Source organism: Lepisma saccharinum, chromosome 1 (genome assembly GCF_977018435.1).
Source record: "Lepisma saccharinum chromosome 1, izLepSacc3.1, whole genome shotgun sequence".
In the NCBI taxonomy this organism is placed as follows: domain Eukaryota; kingdom Metazoa; phylum Arthropoda; class Insecta; order Zygentoma; family Lepismatidae; genus Lepisma; species Lepisma saccharinum.
Genome location: NC_139229.1, coordinates 11,107,135 through 11,124,358, shown reverse-complemented (window position 1 = coordinate 11,124,358; position 17,224 = coordinate 11,107,135). Strand labels below are relative to the sequence as shown.

Below are 17,224 nucleotides of genomic sequence, written 5' to 3'. Positions count from 1 at the left end.
TAATATTCTGATTTAATTCTTGAATATTCTAAAGCAAATTTCTTGGTAAATTGATGCATATAATTGTAGAAGATGTAGAAGAATATTTACACCCCAATAATGATCAATATTTTAAACAAATTTTGATTGTTGCAATTTTCAAGTATTGGTATCGGTTCAAAGCGGTATCGGCTCAGCCCTACCATTGATGCATACAAAATAAATCAATGTCAGAGTAGTTACTAAATAAGTTTACGGTCAATATGTTTTCAATGTACTCCCACACACCTGTGTGACAAAGTAATTCTCACTTAAAGCAACAAAAACATACCTTAAATATGCGGTTTAGCTGATCGACTTCCGACTTGCCTGGAAATAATGGCTCCATGGACAGGAATTCTCCAAATATGCAACCTACGGACCACATGTCAACTGGAGTCGAGTATTCCTGTAATATAATTTTCAAAAATTTAGTACATATTGTAACGATCTGTAAAATCTCTCAAATAAAACATACAACGAACTCTAAAAACCCAGACATTTAGCCATCGCCTATCCAATCAGGAAATTGCTAGAACCGTCTAAGGAATGTCTTGTCAGACATTGCCAGGCTTCCTTGATCGCCAGCATGGTAAACAGGCAGCAATCAAGGAAGAGGACAGAGATCTGACTTGGCACTATTGAGTAAATTGATTGGAAAAAATGTCTGGGAAGAGAGGGGGGTGAGGGGCAGTCTTAATCGATATATATATAAGAGGGTGCAGAAGAACAAGCTGAAAAGTCGTGGAGAAGGACAGTGAAGTCGGTGCTGTCAGACTTGCACTGCAATGGACACTTCGTTTATTACAAGTCTGTGGGTTCAACACTCGAAGGAACTCTACCACGGCGAGAGACAGGTATTTCCTTTCAACATGCTGATCCAGTCTGTAGAGGTTTAAACTCAAGTGTGTGTTTTCCCATACGTATTTGTTAGTAGCTCTTGAGCCTTACCATCAGGCTAACCAGGAAAGCTAGTTGCTCTATAATCAAGGATGTATGATCAGAGAGCTACATCAACGCAGTAAGATCCCCCTTTCCTGAGGGAATGACACAATATATATATATATATTTGACAAGCACTTCCTACAAAGAAAGTGTGCACTTGTGCATCACTGAAGAATAACAGAAAATTGTCATGTGGGACGAATGGGAGAGGAAAGAAGAATTTAGAAGATTCTTGTTGGGAAACCTGATGGTAAGAGACCTGTAGGAAGACAAAGATGGAGGGATAACATTGAGATGGACCTAAAGGAAATCGGTAAGAATGGAAAAGATTTGATTGATCTTGCTCAGGATAGGGACAGATGGAAGGCTTGTGTTGCTGCAGCCATAAACCTTCAGGTTTAAGAAGGCTAGAGAGTGAGGGAGTTAGATAAATTCTTAATGCATTTACAATATTTCTTTCAATGTACTGGAGAAACAGTACATTATTGTATTGGAGAAGTTACCATTACTTGAAATTTATAAATCTACTTAAACGCCCAAGCTGATGATATTTGAAAAGCAAGATCAAACAAGGTTCATTTCTGTTGGCAAAGAATCAGCTTTAAAAAGGTTTCATGAACCCTCCAAGGATACAGGTAAAAATATTTTGCTTGAAATTTTGGGACAGAATTAATTCAAGATTGAAACTAGTAAGAGCATTAACAGAGATAGTAATCATGATTAATGTTTTCTTAGGCATTCAACAAGCTAAACATCGATAGCGGACAAGCACACCACACTTGGATTCCCCTACCAGAACAGTTATCGCCTGGAAATAGCAGACAGTTAACAACAGCGCACCTATTGGCGGCCGGAGAACTACAAACAAAAGACGCACGCCAAACAACAGTACAGCAAGTTAAAACGAGGATGGTGGCAGCGGCCACTGAAATTGATAGAACGAAGAAGAGTACTAATTTCTCCGTATTTAATGAATCATCCATCATGTCTGCTGATGACTATTCACTTTATTTTTCATGGACATATCCACCTTCTATTTGCTTGCTGCCAGATCGCGGGTCTCCTGAGTTGCTTCCGCATACATCCTTGTATAAGTCTTTAGGGACACTAGACAAATCCAGCCGTTGAAGCTTAAACTTATTCTCTTCCTTTTCCAGATCATATAGAAGACCCAAAGGATCATTAACCAATGCCGGTGGTTGAATTATCTCTCCACCTTCTCGCTTCCTTCTTTCCAAGGTGGACTCGTGGGTTTTTCTCCCGGCTCTCTTTCCTGTCTTTTTAGGCATCTACCCAAGGATCTAAAGCCACTCCTTCGGGTTGCTGCTGGAAATACTGCACCACCACCACCTAACTCAACCAAAAAGGGGTAATCGAAGGGCACCGCCAATCCCGTGCTCAACCTCGACTCGGAGCTGCAATAAATGTACTACATGAAAGTGCTTGGGTGCTGCCAAAGACTTGGTGCCACCACAGGACAAACAACCAAAAGGTCTAACGGAAAAGCTCGTTCCCGTTAAACAATAAGGCCCCAGGATCATATTTGTCATTTGGCTTCTTTATTTTTCCTGCCAAACCATATATGATATAAATGGCGATCCTTTATTTCTGATGCCTCGATACAATTCATTCTTATTACACCTTCACAGATTAAACATTTATAATTAGCTTTACTATTTACAATTACTTTCATATGTTTACCTTGCACGTTATTCCAACAATCAGGGTTCTTTCATCTTTTCCCATGCACTGCCATCTATCGTCCACCGTATAACTAATCTTTGCTTTCGGGTACGTAACCGAGTTCATCATTCTCAACATGGTATACATTATTTGAACAAAAACTTTTAAAATGCAAGGATTGAGAGATCAATCAGTTCTCCATCAGGTGTATCAGTAAACTTGCCATAATTTTACTGATCCAATATTTCTATAATAGCCAGAAAGTTGGTACAAAATTCTGCAATTTTGTTGTTCTCTTTATGGCTGATCGAGAACACGACGATGAGTGATGATACGTTGAAATTGATGAAAGGACACTGACAAAGAACACCCATGCCCAAGTTTGGATTCAAAATCCAGGACCGCTGGTGTCGTAGCATGTTGGGCTAGCCACTCCACCACAGAGGTCAGCAGCAGACATTAGGTTGATACAATTTGAACAAAAAAAAGCTGCAATTGTTAATGGAAACTATAAAACTTACCTTTGTGCAAAGCAGCAGCTCTGGTGAGCGATACCACAGAGTGACAACAATTGGAGTGTAGGGCTTCAATGGGGAACCATATTCCCGTGCCAAACCAAAGTCTCCAACTTTAAGAATACCTTTATGGCTCAAGAGGAGATTGGACGTTTTTAGATCACGATGAAGGATCCAGTTGTCGTGCAGATGAGCAACTGCTCTCAGAAGTTGCTGCATGAGGCATTTGATTTCACCTGCAATGAGAATCAATAACATGTCAAACACAGTGCAGTAGGTACACAATTTAAGTACAATATATATGCAACATGATTTCTAAAACTATTGTTTGATAGCAGATGGAGGCACATACTCATTTGGATTCTGCTCTAAGTTGTAGGTCAAGTCCCAATTAGCCTTTCTCTGCATCAAGTGGACTTTTAAAGAAAAAAAACTAGAACATCAACAACAACAACTATTACAAAAAGCAGAGTAAGTGGAAAAACATTTATTAACAGTTAGTGTGATCATTTCACATCATTTGAAAATATGCTTGGAAATTCAGATATTCACATCAGGAAATTTATTTCCTTCCTTAAGAACAGGTCTCTTCTGGGTTGGATCTGTGGTGGAGATTCATAATGTTTCGGATCACACTTGAAGTTGCAGGTCTAGTTCTGATTAGCCTATTTGTGCATAAAACTAAATTTAAAACAACACTGAAACTCAAATTGGAAACTCTTCAGAACACAGTTTTAATTTCAATGCATATTTAAACCTGAGTCTTTAGCATTTTGTATCAATGCTGAGTTATCAAGCAACTTCTTGCCTCGCTGTAATTTCAAGAACTTACATTTCTGTTACAGAAATAACCAAGGCAAAGTAACATGTGCTTTCCTTTTGCGTTTCCTAATTTTCAGACTGAACTCGATACTTCAAGAGTTTAAAGCCTAATGTAAGATATGGTAAAAGGTTGAAACATGGTTCAAAATGATTTAAATAGATTAAAAAGAACAAAAGCTTAAAACTACTTTTAGCCACGTTTAACTTTTTATCATATCTTGCATTTAGCCTGTTTCAGCTTTGAAGAAGGAACATGGTTAATCTGAATATTAGAAGAAAGAAAAAAAATGAAAGAAGGTTGTGTTTTGTGACCTTTTTGTTCATATAGAATATTGTGTGAATTTAGGTTCTCTGAGAAAAGGTTCGTGGATTAAGATATTCCATATTATTCAAATTGAAGTTAATACCTGGAATGAAAACTTGTTTCTTCTGCTTCATAGTTTCCATCAATGATTTCAAATCGTGCTCCACATAGTCCATTACAATGAAGATCTTATCCATGTTACTGCCAACTACTATCTCACGAACAGTCACAATGTTGGGATGTTGAGCCTAGAACAGAAAATATCATTACAACATGCAAACAAAACTGCATTCACATTTTAGCAATGTTAAAAGATACATTTCCAGTGTGTGGTATCTTGTGAAACATACAGTCATGAACACTTCTGGGTTGCAACGATTGTACTGTAGGTCAATGGCATCATTTAGAGCTGAACCGACAACAATCTGAACCGATACCCACACTGATGCCAATACTCTTTAGTAATTTTTAACGCAGGTCTCTGTGGCAGAGTTGTTACCACGTCAAGTTGCGACGCCACGGGTCCCGAGTTCAAATCCCAGCCTGGGCATGGGTATTCTCTGCTAATGTCCCTGCATCAATGTCATCGTATCATCCATCACTCATCATCATCGTCACGATTAGCCAAAATTGGCAGAGAAGCAACATAAAATATCCTAATTCAATCAATCAATCAATTCCTACCAATGCTGATGCTTCAAAATTGTAACAATTAAAAGCTGTTCAAATATTTACTAACATTAGTGAGTGAATACAATTCCACTTCAAATATAATGATCAATTTACTAGAGTTTTGCTTCAAAATATTCAACAGAATAATAATACAGTGGAAGCTAGATTTTTCAGGGAACGAAGCTGAAAAAAATTAAAATGCTGGAAAATTGTAGAATTGAGAAAAATTGCATAACATCTTGCTAAGTTGGGACCATCAAGATTGAATGTATAATGCGGGAAAATGTAAAATCTGGCAACACAAAATCGGGGTTCCACGGTACCTCTTAAATAATCACAAAATACAGCTTTTTCACGCAATGTTGGTGGAAAATCAGTTGAAATTTGTGAATAATTTCCGGAATAAATGCACTGCAAAAATGTCATGCAGCATTTTTGTGGACTCCAGAAAAATGAAATCGCTAAAAAAATTTGCCGGTCTTGGCAAATAAAATCCAATCCACACATTCCAATAGCAGATTCACTGGTATTGGCTGATATGGAAGCATCATTATCGGCTCAGCCCAATATCGTAAAAACACAGAAGTGTCTGCAATTACTACAAGGGCTGTTTAATATAGAATATCATAATTTTCTTTTGGACAACATACCTTTACTCATCCTCATAATTTCTCAAAGTAGCTCCCATTGGATACGATGCAGGTGTCCAGCATTTTTACCAGTCTTCAAAAATATGCTGGAATCCATTTCTTTATAGGTACCTCAGAATCACCTCAGCAGCATTCACTACTGCTTCTGATGTTTGAAAAAGCCTAATGTGAAGGCACTTCTTCAAATTGGGAAAAGAAAAAAGTTGCATGGGGCTAGGTCTGGACTATAGAGAGGAGGAACACACTTCACATAGTTTTTCACAAAAAATTCAGAAACAATATTTATGATGTGCAGCCATGCACTATCCAACCACTGTGCACAAACACATCTTAATGTTATTCGATGACAGCAGGGGTGCGCAAGAGCACTGACTGAAGCTTTGTGTCCACCTTCCTTTAAAATTGATTGTCTCCCCTCTTCAAACATTTTAAACACCTTTGATCTGTGCCATAGGGAAGAATAAACTCTCCATAGGCCTACTGAAGTATTGAATAGGCCTCAGATAACAATTTGTTCAAATGAAAGCACAATTTCAATGCAGTGTATTCTTCACCACGTTCTACCTCCATTATTATTGCCATAGGTGGTACTGAAAATCACACTTTGCATGGCTGTCACAGGCACCCAACTGGTCACAACAATGAAACTATAGCTACGCGATCATAGCAGCAGGCACAAAGACCGCTTTTATGGCAGTCACCAGCTGTTAACAGCCAATTAGGCCTACAGTTCTCGATCCCTCCTCCCTGAAACAGTAAGCAGGGAAACAGGATTTTGTCAAAATAGCCATTTTGCACTGTGAATGGACACCAGTTTCTAGCCTGACCCGGGTATAGTACCACATGTACATTACTCATTAAGTTAAAAATATAACAAAATTAAATTTTAGCATGAGAAATTATGTGAATAAAAAAATTATGATCATTCTTTATTGAACAGCCCACATAAATAGTATCTAATGCTGCTATATCATGTGAATTTAAAAATATTTTCTGGCAAGAAATGTTGATTTTGTTGTTCATTTGGTTTATCTTACTTCGCCTTTGAGGAAATTGATGAATGGACACTCACAAACACCCATGCCGGGATTCGAAACTGGGACCCCTGCCATGGAACCACTACACCATGGGAGCCAGCTCTGGTAAGAACTGATCATTTTGTACAGAGCAGGAATGAATATACAACAATATCAGAACCAACATCCAAGACATAATGGTGTGCCTCTATGTATTCTCACCTTCAGCAGGGTGTTAATCTCCCTCAGAGAAGTTATAGGGAAACCTTCCTTCTCTTTCTCCATTTTCAGCCTTTTTAGAGCAACTATCTCATTGGTTCTCTTGTCTCTTGCTCTGTAGACAACACCATAGGTCCCCTCTTCTATCCTGCACAATACAAAGAAAACTGAATGAACTGCATGATACAAACTTTAGAAGCACATACAAGAAATACATAATCACATAACTTTCTCATAAGAGAAAGGTAGGTTATTTACTAGTAAAATTTTTGCCAATACAGATAAAAGTATCAATAAAAATTTACTGATACCAATAACTGATACAGGGTGTCTACAATTTCGTAAAAACAAAATTCCCTGACTTTTCCAGACCAAGTCATTAGGGCAATTCATGTACAGGGTGATTAAAAAAATGTTAACACTACATGGGAAGTAGAAAATTGGCTTCCAGTAGGAAACTTTGCTGCAATGACACAAATTTGTGTGGACAATGATGGCAAACACGTGGAGAGCATGTGAAAACATTGTCATGTAAATTTGTTCCATATTATATAATCAAAGAAGTAAACGTAGACGGTGAGTAGTACACTTCTATTCCCCACACAGTGTTAACATTTGAATCACCCTGTATTTACACATTTGTACAAGAAGGAAACTACATTTTACCTAAACACAATGCTTATAAACCCACTAACACAGTTAAAAATAATAACAAGAAGAAAATCTGAACTAAAACTGAATGTTGATATAGGGGCATCAGGGGTGAGTATTATAAAATACTTGCCATGTATTGACTAATGATAAACAATATTTTTATCAAAATCATAATTAAAGCATAAATAATACATAACTATAGTAACATTTAGAAATTACATGTATTAATCTTAATATGTACCGAACACAAACCAACATTTGCAAGAAGAAAGTGGTACAGTCAACTCTCGATTCTACGACCCTGGGTATAACGACCCTTTTCCCGGGAACCATGAAAAATTTAGAAAAAAGTTGAAAAATTTGGAAAAAAAGTTGAAAAATTTAAGGAAATCGGCCGAAAAATGCGTTTTTTTCCCACTCATTCCCTTCACGAGCACTCTACCGCTCACAATTGGGTCTGAACTAAAAATAGACACCACCACACCATGCTTGAGTGATATCCAATAGCACTTGAAATCTGGCCCCCCCCTCCCTCAAGCGCACCAATGTTACCCCGCACCCGACGGCCGCTACCCAATGCACCAGGCTTGTTTTGCCACGATTTCTCTTGGATACGCGAGAAGAGAAGATCGAATGTGCTTGGATGTTATTTTAAATCGACCTTGACTTGTTTCCTTATCCTAAGAGCTGCTGAAAACTCGCAGGTGAGGAGGAGGGGGGGGGGTGAGCAGCCCGAAATGACTGCTGGACTTGCAGTCTTTGCCAATGTGTATGGCGGGTCAAGCTCTTTCATCGATAAATACACCACCTTGAGAGATAAGAACGCAGGAATGTTCCAAAATACAGATGCGTGGTGCCTGGAAGCCTGGCCCATCTGTCCAGCTCTGACCTAGATTTTAGTAGGTTCCCGTGAGTGAGCAACTCTCGGCCTTGTAGGCGACAACTTCCAGTAACCGCTTTCATTCAAAACGTGTTCTTTGTTCCCTGCAACACTTCATAAAAAAGCAAAACTGTTAAGAGATAATCAAAGCCACATAGGCGAACTAAAGATCGTCAACGTGCTTAATGCATTGTCGTCCAGGTTTCCACAAAAGTTTACTTCGATCTTACGTGCATCATAACTCCAGTTTCCCACTTCATACGTTTTCCTAATTGTGTCATAATATCTGCCAAAAAAGTGTTCCGTTGGCGGACTGACTTCTCCCTTTTTTCCTGTCAGCAAAGGGGGAGGGGCGATTTTCTTGCTCGTGTCCGCACACGGGCTGATTACAGGCGAGGGTGAGAGTGGACCCACCCCTCTTCCTTTGACGTCTAAAATGGGGCAACCAGTTCTGGATATATTCTTGAAAACGAACAAAAACAGAATAAAAAAATTAACCCTCCCCCTTTTCCCAGCTTATTCTCAGCCACTGGTGTGCACGGCAATGTTGATAATTACAGAATTCAGGTATTTTTTTATGCTGTTGTCTGCATTGGAAATTTTACCCGTATTTTTGTCTGTTGCATGGTAAAACGTAAATCAAGGGACATTTCTTTCTTCTTTACACTGCTGTTAAAAGTTCCGTCTTCGACAGTTGCGTTATCTTTAAAATGCTGGGATTTTTCTCTTCCGCCACCTGTTGCTCGAACTTCCAGCCGGTCTCCTTCTTTTTACGATGCAGCTGGCGCCAGTGTTTTGTCTAGCATGTCTAGCATGTGCAAAGCTCTTGCTTGCCGATAACATCGATGACTCATCCAGCGTGAAGGAAAAAGTTATTGTTTTGAATCTCGCAAAGCTGTTTTCATTTGACGAAATTCGATCTCCAGAAAGGAAAACAAGAGTTAAAATAACTTCATGTTCTGCGCCTTCTGATAAGCAAAACTGTAAATTTAATTCGCATCCGCTTTTCTTCAGAACCATTCACGTGAAGAAAAGTTATCAATGTAGGAATGGTCGCTGAGATCAATTAAAAACGGGAAAACTTTTGGAGGAGTGGATGTTTGACATCGAGAATACTCCTAAATCCAACATTAAATCATCGATTAAGGTGAGAGTAAATAACGATCTACCATTTTGATATGTAAAAGTGCGCAGTTTCATCAAGCTTGTTTTCAGTTCATTTTATGCTGATGGGCTAATCGGGACTAAATATACAGTTTAAAGTGAAATTCAATTCCAAACCTAAATGACTTTCGACTGGGACGCTGTTTAATGTCCTAGAATACGCATTGGGTGAAAACAGATCGCAAGTTGCACGTTTCCTTTTTCACAATGGATTACAATGCAAGTCAAGGAAGGAGTTTGGACTGCTCCCTTGAATGGGGAAGGGGGAGGGTGAATGAAGTTGGTTGAAGCAAAGAAAACGTGTTTTTGTTTTTTGTGATGTATTTTACATAGCCGAACCATAACAAAAATTACAGCCCCGCCTTTTTTTTTTTTTGTCTGGTGCCTAGAAAGGTTGTGTTGTTTCTCCCGAGAGAGATCTAATCTTACCAGTTAATCTTGTAACAGACAATGCTCCAGTAGACCCGTATAAAATCCAACATTCATTCTGCCCGATTATCTCCCGACTTTTGCTGGCGCCAGTGTAACTGGTGTCAAGATTCTTCGAGTTTCTCTTGCAATAAGCGAGAGATTGTTTTCCTTTCCATAGGTCTCGGTGCAAACGGGTTTCTCATAAACTATAATTGTAAGAATTTCCTGGAAAAGCAACGACTGTGCACAATTGAAAGAAAGTAACAGTATTTTTTGTGAAAACGTTTTCATGTTCTATTTTCCTTCTCACAACACGCGTCGTGTGCATAACAGGTTGTATAACTACCAGGATAAATGGTGTTACCATCTCCTATGCATCTTTGTGTCCGTTTGAGCTCCGTTTAAGCAGAAAATTGGGGCAAATTCCTATAACGACCCCTTCGAAATAACGACCCTTTTCCCGGGAACTGTGAAAGGTCGTTGAATCGAGAGTTGACTGTATATGCCAACAGCCACTTACTGCAGTAGATTTCTAGTTGAAAATAGTTCAAAATATGACCTCTTTTCCTAGAGTAGTTAACATGAAAATTCTACTGTAGCTGCCGGTAATACTCAGTATATCAAACTGTAGCAGTTTAAAAATTTCTCGATTTTCCTTTTCTTCTTTGTTCAACAACCTATATTTAGTGCACTTCCACAAAAATACATTTTTCCAGAAACAGAAAATTTTTCTATTTCCATGACTTTTCCAGGATTTCAAAAAGTAGACACCCTGTTCTACCAACCTGATATAATATTGCAAAAGTTCCCAGGAGCATGAATGGTCCATTCAACTCCTTCATTAATTATATGTAGCCACATGACTTTATGCACTGCACGGGTATGGTCATTTGTGTGTGTCTATACAGATGATAATATGCATAAATCTGGAAAGATTAGTTATTTTTCAAGATGTTTCTTTGTTACACAATTATGATTATTATATACCCACACATCTCCCGATCTGGTGGATATAATATAATCATATCTAAAAACCATGTGAAGTATTAATTATGATTATTATATACCCACACATCTCCCGGTCTGGTGGAATATAATCTAATCATATCTAAAAACCATGTGAAGTATTAAAATTTTGGTTGTAAATGACAATGAAACATTAAAAGTGCGAGACACTATAACGGGGCTTTGTTATAAATTTCATCTTAAACCAGAATTACAAATACAACAGATTCAAAGCATTCTTGCTACAGTTGGCAACTATGAGCAATACCAATATATAGAGACACATAATTTTGGTAAATAAAAAAGCAAAATTTTGGTACAAAAACAGTAAATTTCGGGTTCAAAAGCGGTAAATAAAATAAAATTTCGGTGTTATAGCGGTGAAAAATCAGATGAAATGTGGCATATAAAAGACATTTTGCTTTTAGAATTGTGAATATAATCCTAAATTTGATTTAAAAATTACATTTATTACACAAAATTAACATTTCACTTCTAATAGCACATTTATGTAGTTATCAGAGTATTAAGTTTATTTCTGTGTAAAGGAGTCCTTTTTTGACTCTCCAATATTAACAGCAGAATTAATCAATTGTCCGTCAATTGCATAACTCGCAGGATAATTCAGACCTCAAAGGGTGTCGCGCTGGTAAATAAACACTAAATTTCGTATTTAAGAGTCTATTTCGCATTTTGCAGTTCACTTCGCATTATTTCGTGACAAAACATGGTAGCAAAATGAATATCTCACCTTTTAAAAACATGAAAAATTAACACTACAATGTCTTTTTTGAAATTTCATTTTTTTGTCAAAAACGAAATATGCATGCCCCTACCAATATATTGGTATCAGAATTAGATCAAGTCTAGTCAAGATATTTTCTCGTAGAACAGAAAATCATTATTAAAATCTTTCTATAGCTAGTTTTACTATCAATGCCACTGTTACTTAAATGACTGAAAATATTCTTTCTTGTTTGATTTTGTTTATTTTACTTTGGTTTTCTGGCACTTTTGGCTAATTGCGAAAATGAGGATGAGTGACAATATGATGAAATTCATGAAGGGACATGCACAAAGAACACCTGTGTCCAGGCTTATATTCGAACCCTGGTATCATATCACGCTGTGCTAACCAACCTGCCATGGAGGTCGGCAACATAAAAAATATATGCTATTAATTACACTGATTCATTCCTTCCTATTTTATCAAAATCTTTACCTGTTAAGGCACTGGAATTCCTCCACACTCCGACATCCCTGGATAGCAGGTAGGTATGGTGGCAACTCCTCCTTCAAAACAATATCGGATTTCGGAGAATCGGCGACATATGCCGCATCTTCCTCTTCGTCGCTCTCGTTTCTTTTCTTCGCATCGACTTCTTCTTCATCCTCTTCTTCTGGAGTTTGCTCCACCTTGGGGTTTCTCTCGTTCTCCACTGGGGGCGAGTTGTACTTCCCATTCTCTGCAGGTTGTTCCTCTACAGTTTCGTCACTTCCTGCAACGGAAAAGGAAGTCTCAAGGTTAGCATTTTGAACAAAAAGGACTGGGAAATTTACTAGTATTTGCAGAACAATGAAGTTGTAGATACAGTAGGACCAGATTGTATGTTCCCGAATTTTACTTTTTCCGCATTATACATTGACTTTACATTTTCCAACATTTTAAATTTAGAATTTCAATCATCATTGAAATGTATCTACATATGTCAAAAGTCACGATCGAATTTATCGGGCTGATATGAAATTTTGGGTAATACTGATAAAGAACCGAGATAAAATTCCAAATGGTCCTTGAAGAACCTGAATAATTCATTGATCTCTTTATTTGAGGTGTGTTACAAGATGATTGCAATGCAAAACAAGCTTCATATTTAGACACATACTTTAAAAAAAATTACAGAATGGATATTTTATGTTTACATCCATAAAAATTGTATCAAAATGGCAGAATATTGCAGTAAATTATGAGATATTTATATATATCAAATTGGTTAAATTATTGGTAATTTTATCGATTAATCGATATGCCTATATTGGCTGATACCGATAGATTTCCTATTAATCTGTCCTATCCCTATTATTTATAGTGCAAGAATGTATTATTCACACACAAAATTGACATAAGAAGTTGTAGTAGGTTGAGAGGAAGTTTATCCTCTTCACATATGTTAACAGGATGGCCACTCTAGGACCATGACAAAATTCAAGTATAATTCCCGGTTTTCAAGCTGAACTTTCTAAACATTCACGGATACAAGCAGATAGTTTTTCTTCCATTTTAACATTTCACCACCCACACAGATACACACACAAATATATTAACAGTATTAAGGGTCTGTACAATGTATTCAACAATTTTAATTCAATTAAATTGTATATATATATTTAAATATTTAATTTAAGGTGCGGAGTTTACATTTGCCATTTCACATATTGAAACACAAAATACATCTATAAACACAAGTTACACATGTTACGAGATATACTAATCTACGAAAAACTGGTAATTATACAAAAATTTCAAACTGAAATTTATGTAATCAACGTCAAGATATCTTATCTTGCAATAATCTCCCTTTGTCAGATAGATAGATAACAAGGTATACGGATTGAGAGAATTCTGTTTTGTTTTCCAATCAGCTTTCTTTTCCATCTTCGATAAAAATAAAAGCTGAACTGTGAAAAACTTGCCTCAAGGCATTTATGAATATGTATAAATTCAATGTGATTTGGAATAATAAAAGTTGCAATTTTTCACGTCTGTGGAGAAAAACACATGCAGAAATCACGCATAATTCCCAGATCTAACAATTCACACATAATTCGCAGAATTCCCGGAGAGTAGTCACCCTGGTTGAAGATAATAATTGATCGTGACGAAATAACAAATTGTGTTGCATTTTTGAAATTTGAGCATTAAACAATTTATATGCACATTGTGGAAATTCTTTATGATTCCACTTTGAATTTCGAAGTGGAAAGTGTTTAGGTTTAATTTCATAAACTATTTTTACATATGGTTTTAGTAACATTTGTTAGAATGCATTCTTTTCTTTCAGCAAATTGTTACAGAAAAACATTCATGTAGGTATATAAAATGTAACATATTATATATCTGTGGAAAGAGGACATCTTGTAAATTTCAGAAATATCTGGTAAATAATAACAAACTTCGAAACATATTTTCTATGACTTTATGAAAAACAGAAAAAAAATAATAAACTGTCAATAAAAAAAATAAACTCTCAATGTGGAAGAAAATGACATTTTGAGGCCAGTCTGCTAAGTGTTAAAAGGGATGTCATTTCACAGAATAGATGCAATTTAGATGGCAACACTGGTATTAATTCCAGAATATACATGAGCAATAAACACTGTGCCTACTAAAAGATAGGTGGGCACTTCCAACACCAGTTAGGAACCTCAGTACTACACAGTATGTTCTTTACACATTGCATGTAAAAGGTGTTTATGTATGTAAATATAGTTGTACAATATGTTCATGTTGACAATAACAATGATAAATGATAGAATACCAAAGTACAGTTCCTTTTAGGTCACCGTATTTTCAAAAACTTTAATCCAAGAACACTTAACATGTGAAATAACGTGCATTTGTTTTGTAGTCAGGTTCAATTTGTTAACATACTGAAAAAGAACACCACACATGCATTCTATTTATTACATACTGCAATACACATCCATGCATTACCGATTTATGAATGACATAACCAAAAGAGAAGACAATTGAAATGCACAAACGCACTTCTAAATTATCTAAAAACTGCATGGAAAAAAGTGAAACATGGTCGGAAAATTACTGGCTATTTTCCATCATGCACAGACATCACAAGAAAGCAAATCTATTTCTTATTTTCTTTCAATTTCATAAGCATTCCATAATCCTTCTCCATCACATGCAACACATCCAATACTGCTGATCTTTTTGTAACCAGGAGCAACTAGTCTAATCTAACTCATGGCACCAGGCAAGCATCCCTACCTGCTTCAGTAGCAGAGGTACTCCCACTCTCTGCACTCGACTCTTCCTCAGTTTCAGAGTTCTCTTCAGTGTCGTCACCTTCAGACTCTTTCCTGTCGCTAGCACCTCTCTCCATGGGTTCATCATCATCTGACACTGTCACTACTGTAGTTTTGCCATGGGAAGGCGATGCTAAAATATAGCAAACAAGGAGGCCTATTTCAGAAAAAAAATTGAACGCAAAAATGTATTTGCTCTCAATTGTTGCACGTTCTCATGCCGACAGTTGAAATGTCGTATGTGCGTAGCAAGAGCGGTCGTCTTGTATTCTGAAATATCAAGTATTAAGGCATGTACTGACGTTTATAGTACTGCTAATATTAACGTCTTTAATGCAGCCTGGTTTCATTCATTCTTTAACGACAATGAGAAATAAGGGGTGAAGCAGGACAATAGACCGATGGGTAACATCTCACTATTCACTAACACCTGCAAGATATAAAGCATATGACTATCAATTTGGGTCTCACCATTGTTGCTGTGTCTATTCTCAAGTTCAGATCTATACCGAAACACGTAATACTTATAACAATATGGGTATGCTGTGCATTAAAATGCACTTTCTGTTCACACCAAAGACCAACAACTCAAATGAAGCAGAAGATCGACAACTTGTTACAGGTTCCCATGGATGGTCCCCACCATGTGGCACAAGCTCCCAGTGGACATGACCCTTGAAGTTCAACCACACACAAAATGCCCTGTTCGAACCTTACTTGAGCCTCTCCTCCTGGGCAAGGACATTGATTTCCTCTCTTGGGATAACATCTAACCATTTGTTACAATTCTTTGCCAAAACCTGTAATGTGATTTTTTTAGCAATTCACAACAATGGGTGGCACATTGCAGAGATTGTTCTGGGGTCAACTTAGGGGGAAACATTCAAGGTCACCTGAAGTGAAAACACAGCTTGTGGAGGTGACAAACAAAAGACTAACAATGGCATAGAAATAAATGAGACAAGAACCATAACCTACACTGGATTTGCAGCACATTTAGGCTCGGCTGGACCTTTGGGTGACACCACTTTTTCCGAATTTTCATCTCCTTGTGAAAAATTGTAATGATATTCTAAAATTTAAAAATTACATCGGCTTAGAATTCCTTCCAGAACATTCATGTGAATCTTCATGCGGGTTTGCTTTCACAGTTTTCTATATATTATCAATAATTTAATAAACTTACATGGCCACAAAATTATTACTACATATCAGTGATAGCAAACCACATGAAGTCACATGTTCTACAAGGCATTCTAAGCAGACAATCTTTCAGATATTGGAATATCACACCAGTTTTTTGAAAGGAGAGGAAAATTCGAAAACAGCTGCCCCAGTGTCGGGTAAACTTCCAGCATAGCCTTAAGCCGGCAATCACAAGATGTACGAGGTGACACAAAAAAAAAAAAAATGGATTGATTGCATAAGTGACAAACAAAAAGGAGTTGGCAACAACAGTTTTCATGACGACATGCGACACCCCTAGTCTATCTGTGCTGCAAGTTTGGACTCACCCGGTCTCGCCAGTTGGGAGTATTACATCATTGCGTGAACACCTGCAACAGTGTTCTGCCGAAAAAATGTCGTGTGAAAAGTGAACAAAGAATCAACATCAAATTCCTTGTGAAACTTAAGAAATCGGCAACAGAAACATTCCAAATGTTAAGTGAGGCTTATGGGGATGATACTTTGTCTAACACACATGTTTAAATGGCATAAATGGTTTTTGGAGGGAAGGGACAGTGTGGATGACAATGAACGTACAGGGTGCCCACAAAGTGTGATTACGGAACAAAACATTGCAAGAGTTCGTGAAGTGATACGAGGTGACCGAAGATTGAGTATTCGTGCAGTGGCTGAGTTAGTTAACTTGGATAGGGAAGGTGTTCGATGCATTTTAACAGAGGAATGGAACATGCAGAAGATTTGTGCGAAGGTTATACCAAAAGTTTTGTCAGATGACCAAAAACTGTGTCGTAAAGACTCAAGTGAGGACATTTTACAACGCTTTAGAAATGAGCCAAGTTTGTTGGAATCTGTTGTTACTTGCGATGAGGTATGGATTTTTACCTAGGACCCTGAAAGTAAGTTTCACAAGAAATTTGATGTTGAATCTTTGTTCACTTTTCACACTAGACATTTCTTCGGCAGAACACTGTTGCAGGTGTTCACTCAATGATTCAATACTCCCAACTGGTGAGACCGGGTGAGTCCAAACTTGC

At 37.3% G+C, this 17,224-nt stretch overlaps 1 protein-coding gene across 3 annotated transcripts in view; it reads right to left on the bottom strand.

Annotated features, from left to right (window-relative positions):
• Positions 1-17,224, bottom strand: part of Pitslre (cyclin dependent kinase 11B pitslre) — a 51,221-nt gene that overhangs the window by 11,240 nt on the left and 22,757 nt on the right. For 2 of the 3 annotated variants that reach the window (XM_083129108.1, XM_083129115.1), the window contains 6 exons: positions 14,965-15,135; positions 12,181-12,457; positions 6,848-6,992; positions 4,391-4,535; positions 3,168-3,397; positions 311-427 (listed from right to left, as the gene is read on the bottom strand). In XM_083129108.1, coding sequence (XP_082985234.1) covers positions 311-427; positions 3,168-3,397; positions 4,391-4,535; positions 6,848-6,992; positions 12,181-12,457; positions 14,965-15,135 — 1,085 coding nt within the window. The remainder of the gene's footprint in view (positions 1-310; positions 428-3,167; positions 3,398-4,390; positions 4,536-6,847; positions 6,993-12,180; positions 12,458-14,964; positions 15,136-17,224) is intronic. The other variant, XM_083129121.1, reaches the window with a different exon arrangement.